Here is a 20,619-nt window from a genome sequence, read left to right as displayed (position 1 = left end):
CAAATCATGGTCATTTCAACTATCAGAATAGTGCTAAAGTGTGATTCATTGTTGAAGCTGATTTTGGAAGCAATTAGCTCTCAATTGCATCACCAACAAGAATATATTTCAGAACTAGTTGCCGGAGTTTCACTTTGTGAAACATGCCTGCAATAAGATACATAAGGTTGTGGAGATGCAATTTATTTTTTGCACACACCGCAAGCAACATATAGACATCCTGGATTCGCTTAGACAATCCAACATAGAAGTTTGAGCATCAGGACCATCCACTCAATTGATGAACACTAATGACAACTTCAAACCTCTTACTGGGTTTATATTTTAATTTTTGCAATTGCAATATTGTGTGACAGATAATATTAAAAAAAGAAGACAAAATTTTCTTTTATGAGTCTGGTGTGCTCGGAATGGTCGTTCCCCTAGAATCCGTTTTGATACTTCATTGTATCCTCCGCTCTTCCCCGAGCCAGGAACCCACTAATTAATTTCATTGCCCCTTGTCTGTCTGAGACATTAGCCTCCCCTACTGTAGATTTTAAAATTCATCTCATTCAAATTGCCTGTTACGCTTCATTTGATGTTAGTTGGCGCTTGGGCACAAATGTTCTCACATGTAACTGTGAGCACAGAAATATTGTCATCTTAGTGACATTTTAAGTGACTAGCTGACTCAGCCATCTAATTACTAAATAAACACATAGCTGGCTATCGGCTGTTGGTCTCACAAACCTCAAGCCGACTGTCATCAACCTAACGTAACCTCTTAGCCAGCAAGGAAGTTAAAATCATGGCCGTGAAGATGGGATCAATCGGACCATATTTCCTCATACTACATTTACATTGGTTGTAATCATTGAGACCCATTGATCAGTAGTATCCTTAATTCTGGAACCTGTACTCCAGTAAGTTCACTTTTCATTTTGTCATGAAATCTTAGATGCTCCAGATTATTTGACAAAAGAATCTAGATTATATTACAGAGACTTAGGTGACTGATTTGAAACCACTTGGACCTCTTTTACTGGCCTTTCTTACACAAAATTGTATGCTAAAGTGCTCTTTTTCATTATACAGGATGGAGTACAACTAGATGTGAATTGGATTGTTAACAAGTCAACCCAGGCAAATGGTGCAATACGGGTTTCACTTCAGAATTCAACTGCATTTATAAATCAAAACAAAAACTATACAGTACATGTGAAAATAACAAGCCCAGTTACTTTGGATGTCGAAACAAATATCTCTTGGGGTAAGTACTTGAAATACATCGTGAAATTATTGCTGTTTCCTAATCATCAATAACTTAGTGCAGATTTAATTTTTGTATAAAATGAGAAGCATTGCATTGTTTCATGCATTCATTTGAAGAATTGTTTTAGTTGAGAATCATCCATATAGTATCTCACTCCTCTGGATTCAAAAATATAAAGCATGTTAGCATGTATTTCACTGAAACCTTCATGACCTAATAGGTATATGAAAGGTCAGTTCATGGTTTTAGCTACTACTGCTGATTTTGTAATTTGCATTTCAAGACTCCTGTAAAGAAAATCATACCCAGAATGCTTGTATAACTACGAATCTGACTCCATGGCACATGAATTTTTTTAAACATTTAATGGCCAACCATGGTAGGGTTACAGACGAACGAAAGGGTGTCATTTTCTTGTAGGAAACACTGCAACTATATCTGGTGTCAGTATGGCTCATGATGCTGAGGTCGAACACATTATTGGAGATGGTTCATTACTCCAGAATTGGGCATATTATAGGAGCTTATGGTTGCAACTATTTCGATATGTTTAATGAATCCCCAAGTTGGGTATGTATATAGTTCATGACCCCAAAGATGGGTATTGATATAGAACCTCATGTCAATGGCCGGCTGAACAGCAATCATTTCCGTTAGCATGGTCAGTTTTGTCCTCTTCATTTTAAGTGATGTCACAAATCCTGTGACACCAACACAGTCACTGGCAAGCAAATTAACCAGTGCACTTCAGAGCTGTGACAGCAACAAGATGATATATAAATGGCAACATGAGCTGGCAATCAAAATTAAAATGGAAAACTCATCACTTTCTTTGCTTTCATATTTAAAAACCCAACATTATTACATCTGCATATATTCATAATTGTAAGGATGGCTGACTGTTGGGCATATATGTATCACTGACTGTTCACGTTATATATGGTTGAAACAAGTGCATAAAATGAGCATATACATGGACACAATCTAATGTTCTCTTCATGCAAATAATGGCAAAACATGTTGGACTATTTGTATAAGACCTTTGAATTATGTCCTTTTGTAAATGTCACCTGTGACAGCAAGAATCATAAGCCACCCCGGCAAATGGCTATGTAAAAAATGTAAACAATGGAAATAGTGAAAAATGTATTGAGCTCAAAACACAAGAATGTTCATTAGATGAAAATGCAGATCTTTATACAAAGTAATCAGATTATATAAAAAATAATGCTACTCATTATACAAAATTGTGTCAATCAATATGAATGTTGTCATAATGAAGAACAGAGGATATATATATATACATACATACATACATACATATATATATATATATATATATATATATATATATATATATATATATATATATATATATATATATATATATATATATATATATATATATCTCAATTTATAAACGTAATCATACATATGTATTGAGTGCAAAGACTGTTCCAGTTATATGTCTCTGTAATTTGCTTCCTACATTATTATTTCTAACCCCGGAGAAGGTGGACAATAACAGCTTAAACAGCTCCAAGCCCCCAGTCAGTACTGCCGACAGTTTAGGTGTGTGAATAACTCACAGGGAAAGGTATAACAATTTAATAAAATAAATCAAATTTATCTGGTTATTACATCAATACATTTTTCAATCACTATTTTTTCAAATAAATACAAAAGATGACTTATTCACATTTGGCTATTAATATCTCATCATATGAATTAAAGGTGTTAGTGAGAGTGTTTCCCTTCAGTGTTGATTATGTTACTCATCTGTCTGTCTCTTGATTCTCTCTTGGTACTTCCGGTAACCTTGACTACCTTATCTCATGGCACTTATGGATCCATTTTTCTGACATTTCCGGTACTCTCTTCCATGTTTCCTTTTGGCACTGTACCTGCACCCTAACTGCTGATGACTTAATAGACATCCCATGCGCCCTCAACGTGTCTTCATTCTCTCCAATCCTCGGGTGTCACTTCTCACACCCATCTGGAAAGCTTCCTCAAGAAGCATTCACTCTCAGTCCAACTTAGAATTTCACTTGAATTCGTTCCCGCCTTTTAACGAGCACACAACTTCTGCTACTCGGGTGTAAAATCTAATGCCTCTTAACTTCTCTATGATCCATATTTGGTGACGTTCGCACATATACTGACGGATAAACGGATTTAGTCTGAACAAATTACTTATTGAGACTCCTCCCTAGATTTGAATCTCTCAGTTTCGAATGGATGTGGTGTGTTCTCTTAAAACTGCCATGGGGTAATTTAGCCCTTACAAGTTATTTTTGGATTTCCAGTCCCGAAAAATAACAAGAGTGCTTCAAAGCCAGTCATGACATGACTGACTAAGTACAAAACAAACAGAGAAGTCTCTACGTGGTAGTATAAATTCATTTGAATATTACAGTGGACGGGTCATTGCGTAATGATTAAACAACAGACAAGCAGCGTCTATAGTGGTAATCTTACAAAATACTTATTAACATTATTCCAGGTACTCTTACTACTAGTGATGAGAATTGGTCAGAACTTCAGATTTGATAATCAGTTCTACTTAATTAACTGATAATCGAATCTAATCGGTTACTAGACCAAATTGTAATTTTTGTTTGTTATAGTGTTATATCTTTGATCAATAGTTCAAAAGGTTAATAAATGTACAGGAGTAATCCCTTTTTATGATATGCATACTCTAGCCTGATAATAATATTACATTTTTGTATATTGTGCATTATTTTTGTCTACATCTTTTGTTAAAAGAAAGCAACGTTTAATGGCTGATCAGTGTTTTGTAACTGAAATACTGTTGCAATCCCCCATAATCATTTCATTCATATGTAATATGTCTATCATTTAAAGTATAGAAGGACATGGTTTTCGTAATTGTCATTATTGACAAATACTACAAAAGGATTTTACATTTGAACTGAAACAAATCATCACATTTGTGATTAAATTTATGAACTCAACAATATAACCGCTTGATTATGTAATCATGACTATATGTTCCTAATTATGAAATTTTGTACCTATGGAATATCCTATGGTTTTATATTTGTAGTTGTGAAGGGAATTAATACTTCAGATCAGCTTTAGTGGCTGGGAGTTTTACTGTTCTTTAAGATTTGCATACAACTAAAACGTAGTAGTCTTCCTGAACACACAATCGATTATGGAGTTTCACAATCGATCATCTTATTGGTTTCCTAAACCAACTAATGATCCACTATAATCAATAATCGGAACAACACTACTTACTATGAATTAACTATAAGCATATATGCATATACATGTACCATGAAGCATCAGCAAACTTTCCCCACTACGTGACACTCTCTGTTTAACAATTGCATCTGACTCAAGAACCGCTTTATATCGCTCAAAATAAGGGTCAGAATTATTTTTTATTTCTTTTATATTTTGAGGATGTGAACACTGACCAGATAAATCTTATCATAATTTAATTTTGTAATTGCATGTTCCCAATTTGTGAATTTAGGTCAGTGTATGTACAAAAACATAAATCAATATTTCTACTGGTATTAAGAGCAACAAATAATTTGAAATTGTGTATGATTCAAGAATAGGGTTACCATATTTGAACTTTAAGAAAGGAGGACACTCCAGAGAGTGTGTGTATCTGTATCAGTATTTGTATAGAGATATAAGGGCCGAAATAAAGAACATGACCGGGAATGCGATGATCTATGTCTTTGGTATTTTATGAAAAAAATGTCAGTGGGGTTATACAGGTATTTATCAGTGCACTGATCCCGCAAGAATCATAACATCAATATAGCATTGTCCAGAACTCCTTTGAATAATTTACAACAGTTACAGCACTTTTTATTTCCACTGAACAGTACAAATAGTTTTCCTCTCGAATAATATCTAAGTACAACATAAAGCACACCTGCAGACTTAACAGAGTAACACAAATGAAAATGAATCAAAAATAGGAATGAATTTGATTCCTGAGTTCTCTCCTTGATGTACACCATCTATTACAACGATATTTCAAACTGTACCTACATAACCTAGCCCAACCAAATAGAATTTACGTAATTATTCTAAAACCATCCAAACCACATGAGTCTATGAGATATTAACCCAAAGTCATCATTAGAACTATAGCTAGTAATTGTAAACGCATACGTAAGCATCTGTTTATAGATCTTATGTAATTTTGTGCTATTTTATGCTCTTAATATTCTTAAAACAGAAGATAATAACTTCAATTTACAGCCATGAATAAAATTACAAAAAATAGATACAATCATATACCTGGAATTAAAACAAAATATAAATATGTAAAGCAACTTGGCTGAATAATTTTGAGAGCATAAGAAATGGAAGCCTCAATGTCTTATGACGTGGGAAGTACCAAGGGTGGGTTTACTGAGGCATGTGTGAGCTTCATAAAGTTTATGTCAAACATCTTGTCAGGTATAGTTTATTTTGTTAAACCCCCTTGATCCTATGAGATTTCAGAGAGAGGTTTTCAGGTATGGCAATATTAACAGCAACAATAAAAGGAAGAAAATGTTTGTGCTGTTAGTAAAAAGCATATATTGTAAATTATATCAGCATTATGAAATTATGGATGTTGATAAAACGTGTTTAATGAATTCAATCTTGTCTTTAACATGCTGATCATTACATTTCCTGAAAGTACATGTATTAGCCAACACAGATACCCTCAGAATTGTAGCTAATTTTGTGTCTTTTGCAATGGTGCAGAAATAATGCAATCCACAAGCCAGAAACACTGATGTATCAATATCAGACTTGTATTCTTTACAGAGCATGATATGCCTCATTTGGCAAATTGTTCATATGGGGATTGTGTGCTGATAAATAACTGTTTCAGAATTTCATAACACTTTAGTCTGTTGCAAGTAACAGTGATCAACAAAACAAATGGCTCCACATGATGCCATGGTTTAGATTGTTTCAGCAAGGAAGGGGTGTGTATTTGTGTCAAATTGAATGCAAGGTAAGGTGAATTGTATGACACTTATTTCTTTGATAAGGCAAGCAACATGATTAACTTCATACTCGGTAAATTCTAGAAGAATTGGTAATTACATTGTAACTACAGAAGAGAGTTAAACAAATTAGTTGCACATTTTGCACACATTTTGCACACATATGTACTTTGGAAATGATGGCTTCGTAAAGAACACTGTTCTCATAAACCTCTTAAGTAAAACATTATTCCCTAGAGTGGATTGAGAAGTATGAATAACCAATGGTTTAATTGCAGGTCTAATTGTATTTTCAGTATTACAATGTACACATCTATCAACTAATTCAGTTAAAAATCTATGACAAAAGTCACAAGCGGGTTATTATCACTTTTATTTGAAAAATATCCACATTTGGCGATGAATCAGTATTGATTGGGTCTTTTGTTTTTGTTGAACTCCATGAATTCTTTAAGGCACCCTCTAAGTTGAGTCATTGATCTGCATAGGGTTTTGGATATGGAGCTTGTACAACTGTACTAGATGTAAATAAAGTATGTATTTACTTTACAGATGAAAAAATATATTTACCTTCGATGCATCGGTTTGAAATACAGAACTTTTTAAAATCACGTATTCCAAGAGAACATTATATTTTGCTACATATTACTTAAAACTGGAACGTTATGGAAAAAGTTCAACTTCACTACTCATACAATCTTGTTAGGGTAGGCAGGTTAGCCATGTTTGCAGTGGTTCGTCTTCTTTCTCCTGGTGTTTTCATAAAGCTATTAAAGCCAAATTACTTCCTACCTACACATGCTTGGCCACTGATACGTGGTGGATGTTGATGACAGTTTATTGAAAGCAGACACCATTATTGACTGTGCATGCAATGTGCAAGACACTGTATATTTGGTGGATTATTTAAGTTTTACTATTCACTCCGAGAAATCTATTGTTTCTCAAATGCAAGTTAACTGTGGTTGTGGGATTTATTCCCAGTCTGTTGATATGACTGTACACCACACACTGGAATTGCGAAGTGAAACTTTCATTCTGAATGTATGCAATGCAGCCTGCAGTATATGTGATATTGACCTTTTTTTCTCAAAACTGTAAGTTGCCAATTTATATTTCACAAAAACCTAACACCCAAACTTCATTTGTTGACATGTTTTCTGTATCTAGGAATAATTTTACTCTAGCATATATTTTTCCCTTTTCTTCTCTATTTTTGTATTAATAAACATAAGCTGCTGCTATCTGGAATGTGATTGTCCATACCTCGGATGATTACTTATTATATTTACACAGTGGGATCAATTTTCACTGTTTCAACAGAAGCTCAAGAAGTTGGGCATCTCCTTAAGTCAGCGTGTAAGTTTTCTATCGGTAGAAAATATACATCACTATTAAAATTAATTTCTGTTTTCCGTATATGATTTACATAAAGATCACTGATTGGTGAAATGGTACTGGATTGTCAATCACTCATGATGTGTTGGGCTTTCCATGGGTGGTTTTCATTGCTTCGTTCAAATGTCAATCAGTAATGCTGGTCAACCGCTCCACAGTGAAGATGCCATCATCATGACGGCCGAGGTAAGCTGGTGATTTGTTAGTATTGTGTTATTCCATTGAGGAGCAAAGGCGGATGGATTACGTCCCCCATCACAATGCATTTGGTTCCTAAAATGCACGTGAGCTACACCGTATGAGCATTTCACCTTAGCAGACTTGCTAACCCTTATGATTTTGCCATAATTAAGTCTAGCATAAATGCAACTAAAATATTGACTTTTGGAGTAAGAGCACAGATTAAGGAAATTACTTTTGGAATAAGAGCACAAATTGAGGAAATGAATGTACTATTGTTTGTGGAAAATTGAGATACAGGGTTGTCCACGTTTGATTTTTGAATATGTATTTTCATATTAGATTTGGTCGCGTTTGTCAAGGAAAAAGATGAACTTAAATTACAGAAGTACCCATATGCTTTAAACTGCATATTTGGTGAAACAAAACATCTGAATGATCAAGATGGTGCTTATTTGAATTTATAAAATTCGCATCCAACAGATTATACATTTTCAGGACAAAAGCGACAATAAGGCTCATAAAATGTTTATCTGGTCAGTACAGAAGAATAACACAGAATATTCCTATTTATCAGAAGAAAAAACGTTTTAAGAGCAACAGTTATGTTTATGGGACAAAATGTGTTGATTTTGAATATGCCTCATGGTGGGAAACATGGTTGTTTTCACCAGGTAAATTTAACTTATTTAAGGATTAGGTGCAGTTAAGAAATGGCAAACCGCCATTGAGCTTCATAATGTTTGGAATTGCAGTTTGCAAAACTATACTGGATGTAATTAAGGTCTAGTAAGTATATTTTGCAAACTTGTAAGTTGAACACGTTTACCGTTGCTGCATCAGTTTTGAGTCACATACTTTTAAATGCATTTTTTCCAGCTTGACAACAGCAGTACATTATATTTAGTTACACATTACTGAAACTTGGTATAACTTATGGAAAAAAATTCACTGCCTTACTGAGAATGTCTTAATTTGGTAGACTGGTCTGCCTCAGAAAAAAGATATGTCAGGAGACAGGCTTTCAATTCCAAGAAGACATAATCTTCCTCTTGATCCCAGTGACCATCTGTTTCAGCTTTGGTTGTATGATCTACATCACAATAAACATCCTGTGATATGATACATGTCGATACACATATGAACTTCATAGTCTTTCCATCTTTGGATAGTAGATGGTGCCCCTTTATGTATGCTGACATACTTGTTGTATTTCCAGTATGCAGATTACATATATACATATCTTTATCATATAGTTATATGCACTTCTCATTGATGACAAGAAAATATAAATACTTTCAAACAGACTACCTGTTCGTTGACAGTGAGTTTTGTTCAACATTTTAGGACATTTATTTGTGGCTCCATTTAAATTAATTTAGCCACCAGGCCTTTTACTTTGCACTGCATGAATGCTTTGAAAACATCGAATTACCAGTATTACTTTATTACTTAAACTTGCAAAACGTTACAATGCTATCTTAAAACAGAATAAATAAAACAATTTCATCATGCAAACAAAATCTCATATCGAAAAAATGTGGGCATGGGAATGAGGATGAATACTAACAAATTATATCTTATTGTACTTCCTGCAGATGTGAAAGACTGATGCGGCCTTATGTACTTGTATTTGTTAGTGAAAAACTAAAACTATTCACAACACTGTCCTATTCTACATTTTTTAAAGATTTTACACAAGGTGATAAAGTTATGTATATTTGATTTAATTTATATTTGATTTAATTCAATTGTCTGTAAGTTTTAAAATATTTTTATTTGTAATTTCCTTACATGTCTAAGTAATGTTATTTTGTTTATTAGGAATTTGATATTTTCCAGAAATCTTTTTTGTCGACCTAGTTCCTGAGCTTTTTTTGAGAATCAGGTAATAAATGTTTTAAATATTTGTATTGCGGAATACAGAGATTGACATCGTTTCTGTATTGGAATCCGTGAAATTATACATTTAAATAGCTTCTACACTGTTCTGGAAAATGATCACTTGACCCTTATCCGGTCATATGTTTTACGCATGATTCAGGCCTTATACCAATGTCTATATAGAATTCAGTTAGTTGGGCGTTCTGGAAGTGTTTGTTTGTGATAAGTTGGTAGTTACATTTCAATATGCATTCAGATTGTTTTGATTCTAAATTATTACTTATTTTTCCTGGAAATATTTGAGCGCTCATACAGAATTCTTGTACAATGAAATTTCTTGAAATTTTATTCGGAATGTCAAACACCGAGATATTGTTTGTGGATCAACAAAGAACTGTTGACACATATGTGCTATAAAGGCTACAGTATGCGTCATCGCCTTATATTTTGGAATTTGGGTCTATACTCAAACTTAAACTCATTACTATGACTTTTAAAATTTAATTCATGGACTAGTCTTGGATTATTTATGGATTTGATTTCCTAAAACTGTAGGTTATCAGTTTTTCATTTTTCCTTTTTTTTTCCAGGGAAATAAATTATTTGTTAAAATTTGTATGGCTTGTTGTTTCCACTCTTTCTTTGTTGCTGCTTATTAGAGCCTGAAAACGTATTATAAGAATAAACTTTAATTGTTTAAAATCAGCCCCCGTGATGATTCTATCCTAATTTTATTTTTCCATCAGCACCTTCATTAAATATTCACTGGCTAATTATCTCTGCATAAATGAAACACTCCAAATTTGTTCCACATGTACAAGTTAAGCAGATTTTATTTTAAGGGGGACTTCACCATTGGTCACCGAAAGAAGGGGAGAGTAGAAACGAAGGAAGGGGGGAGAAAGCGGTCAAATATTTACCAAACACTTTAATATCAGTCTCTATTTCTTCCCGCTTCACTTTTTGAGAGCTCTTTTGAAATCGAAAGATTCACCTTTATTTGTATAAGTATTAATCTGTTATTTGTTATGAGCATACTCTGTTCCTTCTCTGTGTATGAATATTTGTATGTGTTTCGTTCTGAAGGGGCACAAGCATAACTAGATGTTGGGGAACTCATCTTTGTGGCTTTTATTTACAATTTTCCACAGCTCACATATATTATCTTTTGGATGCATCTGCTCCAAAATAGGAATTTTCACTAACATAAACTTACTTTCTTGCATCAGTAGATTACAGACTGCCATGCCATATATCTTGTCTTTTGCATAATGCTGTATTATGGTTTTTAGTCCCTCGGTGTAATAGTCTGCTTGTGCAGAGATAGATATTCAGATAAATGTATTTACTTCTTAATTTCATTATTGTATCCTTATTTATTCAGTTTATCTCTACCCTGATATGGATATATGGTTTTTCTGCATATGATCCACATGGCTTAACTTATTGATAAAACATTGAAAATTGTATTCTACTTTTAAATCGTCTGGATGTTAAATATGCCCATTATTCTGACCTTTCTTCGTTTAATTTCTAAATACTGACGAAAGGGAGATTGATCGTCATGCCATCTATTTGTGTCCATCTAACATGTACATCTGACTCGTGTTTAACACCATTTTCGGGCTAAACATCACTCCATAAGCACCTTCCCAGCTCCAGTAATCTGATATACTCCATAACTTTCAGAATTATTGTCATCATCACTAACACCAGCCAGTATTTGCCGAACAAAAACAAAGTGAACCACTGCGAAAATCCGACATTTTGGGTTTCTAGGTAGCCCTTATTTAAACGGGCATTTGTAAAACATCTTTGATGAAAGATTCAAACTATGCCGTGATACTAATTCCATTGCACAATGTGACAATCAAATTAAGTTTAACAACCATTCATGTCATGCTTGAAAAATCCCGATGTGTAAACAGTTCTCTATCCGACAAACAAATCATGCGACAAGAAATAATAATTGTACACTTCACTGAGCACATTTTCATATGTATGACTTTCAACTAATTGGAAGGGGTACTTGCGAATCACTGTTCTCCAAGTGTGCGAATTCATAGAAATTATGTATGATTCACACACTGAAAGCATCCTTGTTTTAGTACTTTATATATCAATTAATGACATTTGCGATAGGTTTCTATGTTGCTTTGCTAATACTTCCAGTTTGTCATGCAGGGAATTAACTACACTAATTCATGATTGGTGGTTCTAATTTAACCTGATCTGGAACAAGCAATAACCACAATGCAACCACCGATGCAACTGTTTACAAATCGGGATTGTTCAAGCATGACATAAATGGTTGTTAAACCTAATTTGATTGTCACATTGTGCCCTGGAATTAGTATTATGGCATAGTTTGATATGTAAAGAACAAAAACAGGTATGCTGTCAGGGTATGAATCATACGTAATAGAACTGGTGGTTGCTGGAGTAGTAATAAGAAAATGAGCCACATAAATGTTTTAGAATTGCAGGCCAGCTTCCTGACAGTAAAGTCTCTCTGTGGATATAACTATGACTTACACTTTATTATCGTCATTGATAATAATGTAGCTGTTGCCTACATTAACAAACCTAGAGGTAAGAAGAGAATAATATATGAAATGGCCCGTAAAATATGGTTTTGGTGTATATAAAGACAGATTTGATTGAGTGCGTGCCATCTTCCTGAGAGGAATAGTGTACATACAGGCAGATCATTTATCTTGGAATTTCAATGACGATACAGAGTGGATGTTAAACAAAGCAATCTGTAATAAACATTCATGCAATATTTTGACAGTTTAATATTGATATGTTTACCTCTAGAATGAATCATCAAATTCACAAATCCGTATGATATAGACCAAACCCACATGCATAGTCCATTGATGCTTTCTCTGCGACGTGGTCAGACCTAATGTTATATATGTTCCCACGTCCAACCTGTCAGCCTGGTGGGACGTGTTCTTCAGAAGATAGTAGAGGACTGTGCAGAATTGGTTCTTGTAGCACAGTTGTGGACAACAAAACCCTGGTTTTCATGCCTTTTGTGACAAATTGTTCAGCAATCGGACATTCTTTCACAGGAATCGCTTCCTGCTGACCTTTCCTCAGGATCCACTCAAGGAACATCAGCTGCGGAAAACCCTGCTAGCTGTGTTTCGCTTACCAGGAAAGCCTTGTTCCGTAAAGGCATATCAGGACAAGCTGCCAGTGTCATATTCGACTCATGGAGAGAATCTACAAGGGAATAATATTGGACAAATCTCCAGAAAGGATTGCACGTTTCAGTTAGGAAACATATTGTTCCCCTTCATCCACCTGTAAATTTGGTCCTGGCTTTCCTGACAGAGCTGTTTGACTCTGGTTTATGACACACCTCCATCAACACTGCCAGGTCTGCTATATCTAGTTTAGTTTAATTGAGTAGTAATGTTGACCTCGGACTAAGGTAATGATGTGCTCATAACAAAAAGATTTTGGAGAGTGTTTTTCTACCTAGGCCATGTTTGCCAAGATATGGCACAACCTGGGATGTGAGAACTGTGCTTCAGTGTCAGGCAAAATAGTTTCCCTTGGGGAACATTTCTTTGAAACAAGTGACTTAGAAACTAGTGATCATGTTTGTCTTACTTAGTGGCCAGAGGTGCCAAACTTTGCATGTCATACATATTGATGATATTACTATGTGTTCTGATATAGTTGTCAGAATTAGGGACCTTTTGAAGTAAACCTAGGCATCATCTATCACAAATGACTTTTTCTGCGTAGCATGATAAAAGACTATATATAGTTGAAACCTTACAAGAATACATCAGTAGAACTTTCCCTTCGGGGAAATGAGACAAAATTAGTGATAACCAAACAACCTCCGTTTAGAGCTGTTGCTAAAAGCACCATAGCTAGATTGTTCAAGAATGTTATGAAGGAGGCAATGATTGATACATCAATGTTAGGGCCCACAACACTAGAGCTGCATCAAGCACTACTGCAGCCAAAATGAAACTGTCTTTGCATAATATTATTAAGATGGAGTAATTATTGTACTTTCCGCAAGTTCTTTCATAAACCTGTATTTTAAAAGGGCTGTGGTTGGGAAATCCCAGCTATATATAAAAAAATTAAAAACTTTGAATCTATTCAATCTTAGATGCTTATATATTGTTCTTTATAGTTTTAACTAGTATTACAAATATACATTTTACTTTATTTTTTCATTGTTCGGCTTGCATGCATAAACTCTGAAAGCTCTTGGGATCCCTAGGCCCTTACAGTTGAAATAACATTTCACAATAAAACAAGACTTACCAAAGTCGCATTTGATTGGGATTTTAAGAATCTGTAACAGCATGAGGGATCACATGCCCACCTATATGCACATTAATTATCTTCAAGCATATCCCACCCTAGTGTTGTTCACAAAGGCATCAAGGTTGATCATGCACTAAAGAATGATCACTTGAATAATTCCATCTCATATGATCCCTCAATCACTAACAGGTTCATAAAATTGGAATCAAACTGCGACTTTGGTATGTCTTGTTTAATTGTGTAATTTGCAGACATTGAGTTAGCATCTCAATAGTCTTTTTTTCGTTTTTACTAATGAAAGTTACTGCCAAGGACTGCAAAATGATGTTTCCGATGAATTCAATATTTAAAGAATAATAAGACAAACTAATAATTCATGACTGCTGAAAACTAAAATAATATGCTGGTGGCAAAGATCGTTTTGTATGATTATCCATCTCTTGTATTGATATGTGTATCGTTACAGCAAATTTATCCATATAGATCGATGAATACGTTTCACCCCTAGCTTCCGCCCCCCTCCCCCAATTCAACAAGTGAACTTTCACTGTTCAAAACAACTTTTGGTTTCCATGTGAGACTGGTTTATAATTAGAATGAACATTAAACATCCACAACATATACATTTATATTGCCCAAATGTGATAAATAGGCATCAAAATCAGCCTGGTATATCTGTAAATGTTTATCTATATAATGTTCTAAATATATATAATACAAAGGTGCATACTCTACACCTGGTTCATGAGCAGCTAACGTATTCACAAGTTAGGTCATTTCGTGCATAGCAATATTATGTTTCGGCAATATGTCACAACATATAGCAACTGGACTGCCTGCATTATCTCAAGTTAGTCTTACAGTCAATTTGGCAGAGGCCAGTAATAATCCCACATGTTCTTTTTGGAGTGGGTTCAAACACAAATCGTTCAGGGTAATTAGCTTATCCCATTATATTAAGTGTATAAGCTGTTTCCTGAACGTCTTCTTACGCTGTTCACAAGAATCCCAAACAAACTATCATCAATGTAAGCCACATTTGTGAAACCTTTTCATCACAATGGTGCCAGCTTCGTGAAAACACGCGCATTAACCAAAAACATTTGTAAGGCAGGATACATATCCCTAAACCACTTAAAATGCAGATATTTTCTGTACTTTTGAGCTGCCAGAACAGAGTAGTGGTCATCATCAAATCAACAGATACTGAAGAAATTACATGCATTTTTTTGCACAAAATATGGCCCTGACAGCTGTTTTAAAGTTTACATTTTGAAGTGCATTTTTCAGTGTAATTCAACATAAGTCTGGCAGATCCGTTTCATTTAGGTCAAATTAAATTGTTTGAAAAATAATCACCAGGCATGGAATTTACTTTGTGAATAATACTTTTTGTAAGAAATTTATTAATTGGAGCAGTTTCTTTCTTCACTAAAAGAGAAATAAATTTGATTTGTTAATTATGACAGTACAGACCACTGATATAATTCTAGTTCATATCTTTGATAATTATTCAGAATCCAAGCATTAGCTGAATATTCTGCCATCCTTCCAAAAACGCAGACATTTTCCCAGCAAAACATATTGTGATGTGTATTAATTATAAAAAGAAGCATCATACAACAATTGTAATAGAACCTATTGTTGTGATATTATATTTTAATTGAATTGTTTGTTTGTGGGGTTATTATATGCCATGGTTTATGTGAACGAACTAATAGACTTGAGAATTAAATCCCAATTTATCCTAGAATTAATATTGCAGGTCCTTTTGAATAAAGATCTGAATAAATAATGTCGAATGGTGAAGGTGTATATGTGCCCTTTGTGGCCTATGGTGTCTAATGTACTAATACATCAGTGTCCTGAACTGTAATGGTCTCCTCTTAGTCTTTTGTTGAATCACAGTAATATTATCCAAGGTTTCCTTATTTGAATTCAATATAATTCCAGGCTAATAGTTTTTTCCAAGAATATAATTGAGTTATTTGTATTTACGAAAAATAAAATGAGCCATGGGTGAAGTTAGGCACCCTCTCTGTTGTTACAGACCTGATAATGAATCACCCTCCCCAACCAAATGAGTCAGGGACAGCACCTGATTAGAACCACAAGCCTGTTAGTGACAATAGGACTGAATGGATATTTAAGAAAGAAGAGAGTTAAGATCTAAGTCTGTAAGTCTGAGAAAGGGGTTTCCTACAGATAAGAGTTGCCTGACTAGTCAGTGTCAAGTGACTGGCCACCAACCACGGGTCACTGGTCTGTGAGTACTAGTTAACAGTCATTAGAGCCTACTCAGTACAAGGAGAGTGATATGTTGCCCCCATCCCACCTTTTATTGAATTCTGCTAGGGCCTGTAAGTCTGTGTTCAGGCACCATACCTAGTTAGGAGATTGGATGGGTATCCCACCCTATTATCCAACCTAAATCCAGTGGGATGTTGGGTCAATCAATGAAGGGAAGTGATTGTTCATTTCGTTTCATGCAGCTGTGGACTTTTGACCCATGCCCTCCAAATAGTGAGGTTGATATTGAGATATACAGACCTATATCACCTAGTTACAAAGTGAACATTGAAAGCGGGTCACTATTTTCCAGACAACATAGGAAGGTCAAGAGGTGTTCTCGCTCTCCTGACAAATATGTTATTAGGACAGTACCCTTCCTCCACATGAGAAGCTAGAGGATGAAGTTCCCTTTACTCCAGATCCTCACCAAAATAGTGACACTGTGCCAAAACGTCTTGCCTCACTTGGGTGAAAGCAAGACAAAGACATTTCGTCAGTCCATTTAGACTCTCATGTGTTTGATGCAAAGCAGGCTGAAGTGATACCCTTCACTTCCCGCATCTTCATCTTCCTAAATGTTATCCTAGGAATTGGCCGAGGAAGAAATGTTGTCTTTCAGCAAAGTGGTTAATAAAGTTTATCATCGTCTTCCAACATATTTTTCCCAAGCCTTCATACTCAGTGAATACAAATGCTCTCTCCAGTCTGGGAAGACTAACTGGCGCAGCCTCCACATTTTACCATTGTCAAGACCATTCTCAATGGTCCTGCATGGACCAGGAGTTATTAGGCAGCATTTGGAATTGGCTTTCCCAACCCCACAAAACCCTGATATCATTGATCTCTGCTTCTAGGTGTAGAGTTCACAGTCCTGGCTGGCCTTGAAACATCCGACTTTCGATGCTGAAGTATCACTAAGGAGTGTTTCTTTGAAATTATATGCCTATCTTTGAGGTAAGACAATTGAGGCCTATGAGTTGAAAGCTAGGTTGCCATACATTTATCTTTATCAGACCACCTGCAGTCAACTGCCCTTAAGAGCTTTCTGGTGACAGTGGCCAATACAAGTAAAAATGCCTTATCCATGTATATAGAAACATCAGCAGATCTTCTTCATCTCCATAGGGATACTGCTTTGATACATTGAAGGTCCTATTGCGAGATGCGTCCATGGAAGCAGAGATTCTCTTCTGAGATCATATTCATCCATGCCCATACCTAATCGTAAGCTCATTTTTAAGGTTGCTGCAGACTTCCTGCAAGCTTGTTATGCAAGCTTGCGGCAAACATATATTTGAAACCGCTGCAAGCCTGCCTAATTGCAAGCTTCACTATTACTTGCTTGCACAAGCTAATAATAGGGAAACTTGTGATAGATAAACTTGCTTTTGGCAAGCTTGCGCAAGCTTGTCATGTAAGCTTGCATCAAGCTTGTGCAAGCTTACTAATTACAAGCTTGCGGACAAAGCTGACCTAGCTAGCTGCATCAGAAGAACTGATATGGCATCGATCAAATTATTATATACATGGTCACATGCTTCCATTTGTCTAGCCCATGATGTGCGAAAAGTATGTAATATTAAATATTAAAATGAAAATGTTAATATATGGTGAACAATAATTGGCATGAGATCTTGCTGTCACAATGAAAGAAAAGAATGAAGTCACCAAATCATTTAATATTTAATCAGATTAAAATTTAACAGAATATGAACCCTGTGAGAAAACTTTTATACTTTTGTTCCGTATGGCTTTAGAAATGTTATACAAATTTACTTCCATTAATAAATCCATTTGGGGGAGGCTGGTGTCAAATGATTAGGTTCCCTCTCTTATCTTCAAAATGATGAACTATTAGGTGAAAACAAGAATGTTTTCCATTTGAATTACTCTGAATAACCTCTTCTAAACAAACCCTCAGAATAAAATTATGCATCCTCCTCTACTTCTGGTGTGATTCAGGTATCATCCACTGAAATGGATTACTGCAACATGTACTATGTAACCCAGGCAAACATTCGGAGTATTTCCCTCGTTGGCATTAGCATTTCATTTGTAGTTCCAAAATCATTTTTCCAGTCCGAAAAATATCAGTAAATCTTATTCTTTTAATGAGCTCCTACATTTTAGTTTTACCATCCATTTTGAAAGGCACATGTCAAACGAATGACACTTAAGAGCTTTAAACAACAACAAAAAAAGAAATATGATGAAACTGATTAGATACCTTAAGACATTTTTAAATAAAATTACTGATATCTTCTTTGAGAATATAAAAAATTAAATGTAACAACCTCTGAACAGTTGTTGAATTTGATATCCGAGAGGAAAAAAAAGACTCGAAGAATAACGGAAAAGAGATTCACAATGGTGCGTTTAATTTGATAGTACCATAACCCTATTGTCGATAACTTACAGCACTGCATCGATTACTGCAGTTTGGCAAGCGCAGCAATACATAATAATGATCATCATAGTGCTCGTCTCAGTCACTGGCTGAAACAACATTACAAAGGCATTTTTTGACGTATTTAAATCGTAAAAGAGAAACAGAACGCTACCGCCAATCTACAGTCCCCAAAAACTGGCAAAATAACACACTCTTGAATGTACTCGCCAACATGATAACTCCGTGACTTTAGAATATCGGGTTATAGGATCAGTTGTTGCACAAATATTCCTTCAGCGGGAAGTGAAATGTACAGAATTAACGTGTTCAATTGTGACGGATCAACTTGAAAATTACACCTAGTTTTTTAACGTGAGGCTACAATGATTGTTTTGTGTTCTTGCGACTCAAATATGATGTGTGTATATTTAGAGTTTGGAAACCAGTCTGTTGACTATAAATAGGGGAGGCAACCGCCTTTAATGACTCGATACCGAATCTCTGTCGCGGAAAACCACATTTCCTCTTCCATGGTTTGATTTCATTTCTTTTTAAAGAACAAAATTCACAAAGCTCAATTTGTTAAAGAATGTTGGCAAAAAGGGATGCATCTCTCTCTCAAAGAAGAACAAATATTGTACATGCTTTAAAATTTTTATTTAAAAAGTAAATAACTGACAATTATTTTTTTCTTCTTCTGGCAGCAGATCGTCATTGAAACAAATATATAATACTTCTTTCAAAAACTTAAATCCTGAAGTTAATATTACAAGAGTTCCTAAAACTATATTTCATGGTGCAGTCGGTAAATAGCATTTACAAGTATCTTGATGTATTAAGTTAGTCTGTAAATAACTATGCAATCAGCAATTACTATATACTTTAGAGAATGTTACTAAATGGAATTCTTTATTCAGTCTTCCATATATGTTCTACGTTAAAGTTTATCCACTGTGCTGCTGCTTGATGAATGAGATGCAGATGCACTCCTTTAATTGTAAATACGTTCACAAAAGATGAAAAATGTGCATTTGGAGATGAAACCACATTGGTTCATGCATGCTTGATTCACATTCATACTGGGAAATTGTCTGATCATTTTGTAGCAATACCTCTTGAAAACATAGTTGGTCTGGTTTTCTTTAATTATTTGTTTCAAAAGATAAGAACTGTATCATACTCAGACATAATACTATGGAAAGTGATTTAACTAGTTCGATAGTAAACATTGTATGGGATGACTTTGATAATATACTGGTTATGTGAATTTGTAACGACAAGGTTTTGTATAGTTTAAAACTGTTTTACCTGTGGATTGAAATATTTGTATTTTTAGGAACATAAAACGATTAAAAAAACCAATAGTTATTGTATCACTGTAATCCATGTCATTCACTGACATATTAGCCAGTTCAGTGTACAATCACTTAGATAATTTATTTTATATGTAAAAAGCTCAATTGTTTATCTAACCTGGCTGATATTGTAAAGAAGATGTATCATTAAATTGGAAAAAGATATTTGTAGAAATAAATTACATTTTATATTAAATAAGGACAAGAAATCAGTTTAATTTGAAATATATATTAACAATGTTCATATTTAAGTTCAGATAGAGAAATGTTGGAATAAAACATTTTATGTATGTAGCAGTTAAGTACAATTGTTTAACATTTCTGCAAGAATTGAAAATATATATGCATATAATTCACTAGAGTTCATGATCAGATGCAATGAATTAAAAACAAAATAACATTTAAATTTGAGTTGTTGCTTACTGCACATGATATACAGTCAAAAGGTATATCCAACATATCAACAGGTACTGCATGATATCATCCAGAAGCTATATCTAGCTGCCAACTTTCAACTTTCATGACTGATTCTATTATACTGCAATCTTGCGTGCAAGCTTA

General features: G+C 34.6%; 1 protein-coding gene across 1 annotated transcript in view; it reads left to right on the top strand.

The window, feature by feature from the left end:
• LOC149782387 (uncharacterized) overlaps positions 1–20,619 on the top strand; it is a 184,813-nt gene that overhangs the window by 64,095 nt on the left and 100,099 nt on the right. The window contains exon 4 of the mRNA XM_089935125.1: positions 1,078–1,252. Coding sequence (XP_089791251.1) covers positions 1,078–1,252 — 175 coding nt within the window. The remainder of the gene's footprint in view (positions 1–1,077; positions 1,253–20,619) is intronic.

The sequence above is a fragment of the Sinohyriopsis cumingii genome, chromosome 15, assembly GCF_028554795.1.
Source record: "Sinohyriopsis cumingii isolate HCF-2022 chromosome 15, ASM2855479v2, whole genome shotgun sequence".
NCBI lineage: Eukaryota > Metazoa > Mollusca > Bivalvia > Unionida > Unionidae > Sinohyriopsis > Sinohyriopsis cumingii.
This window is presented reverse-complemented; position numbering and strand designations above follow the sequence as displayed.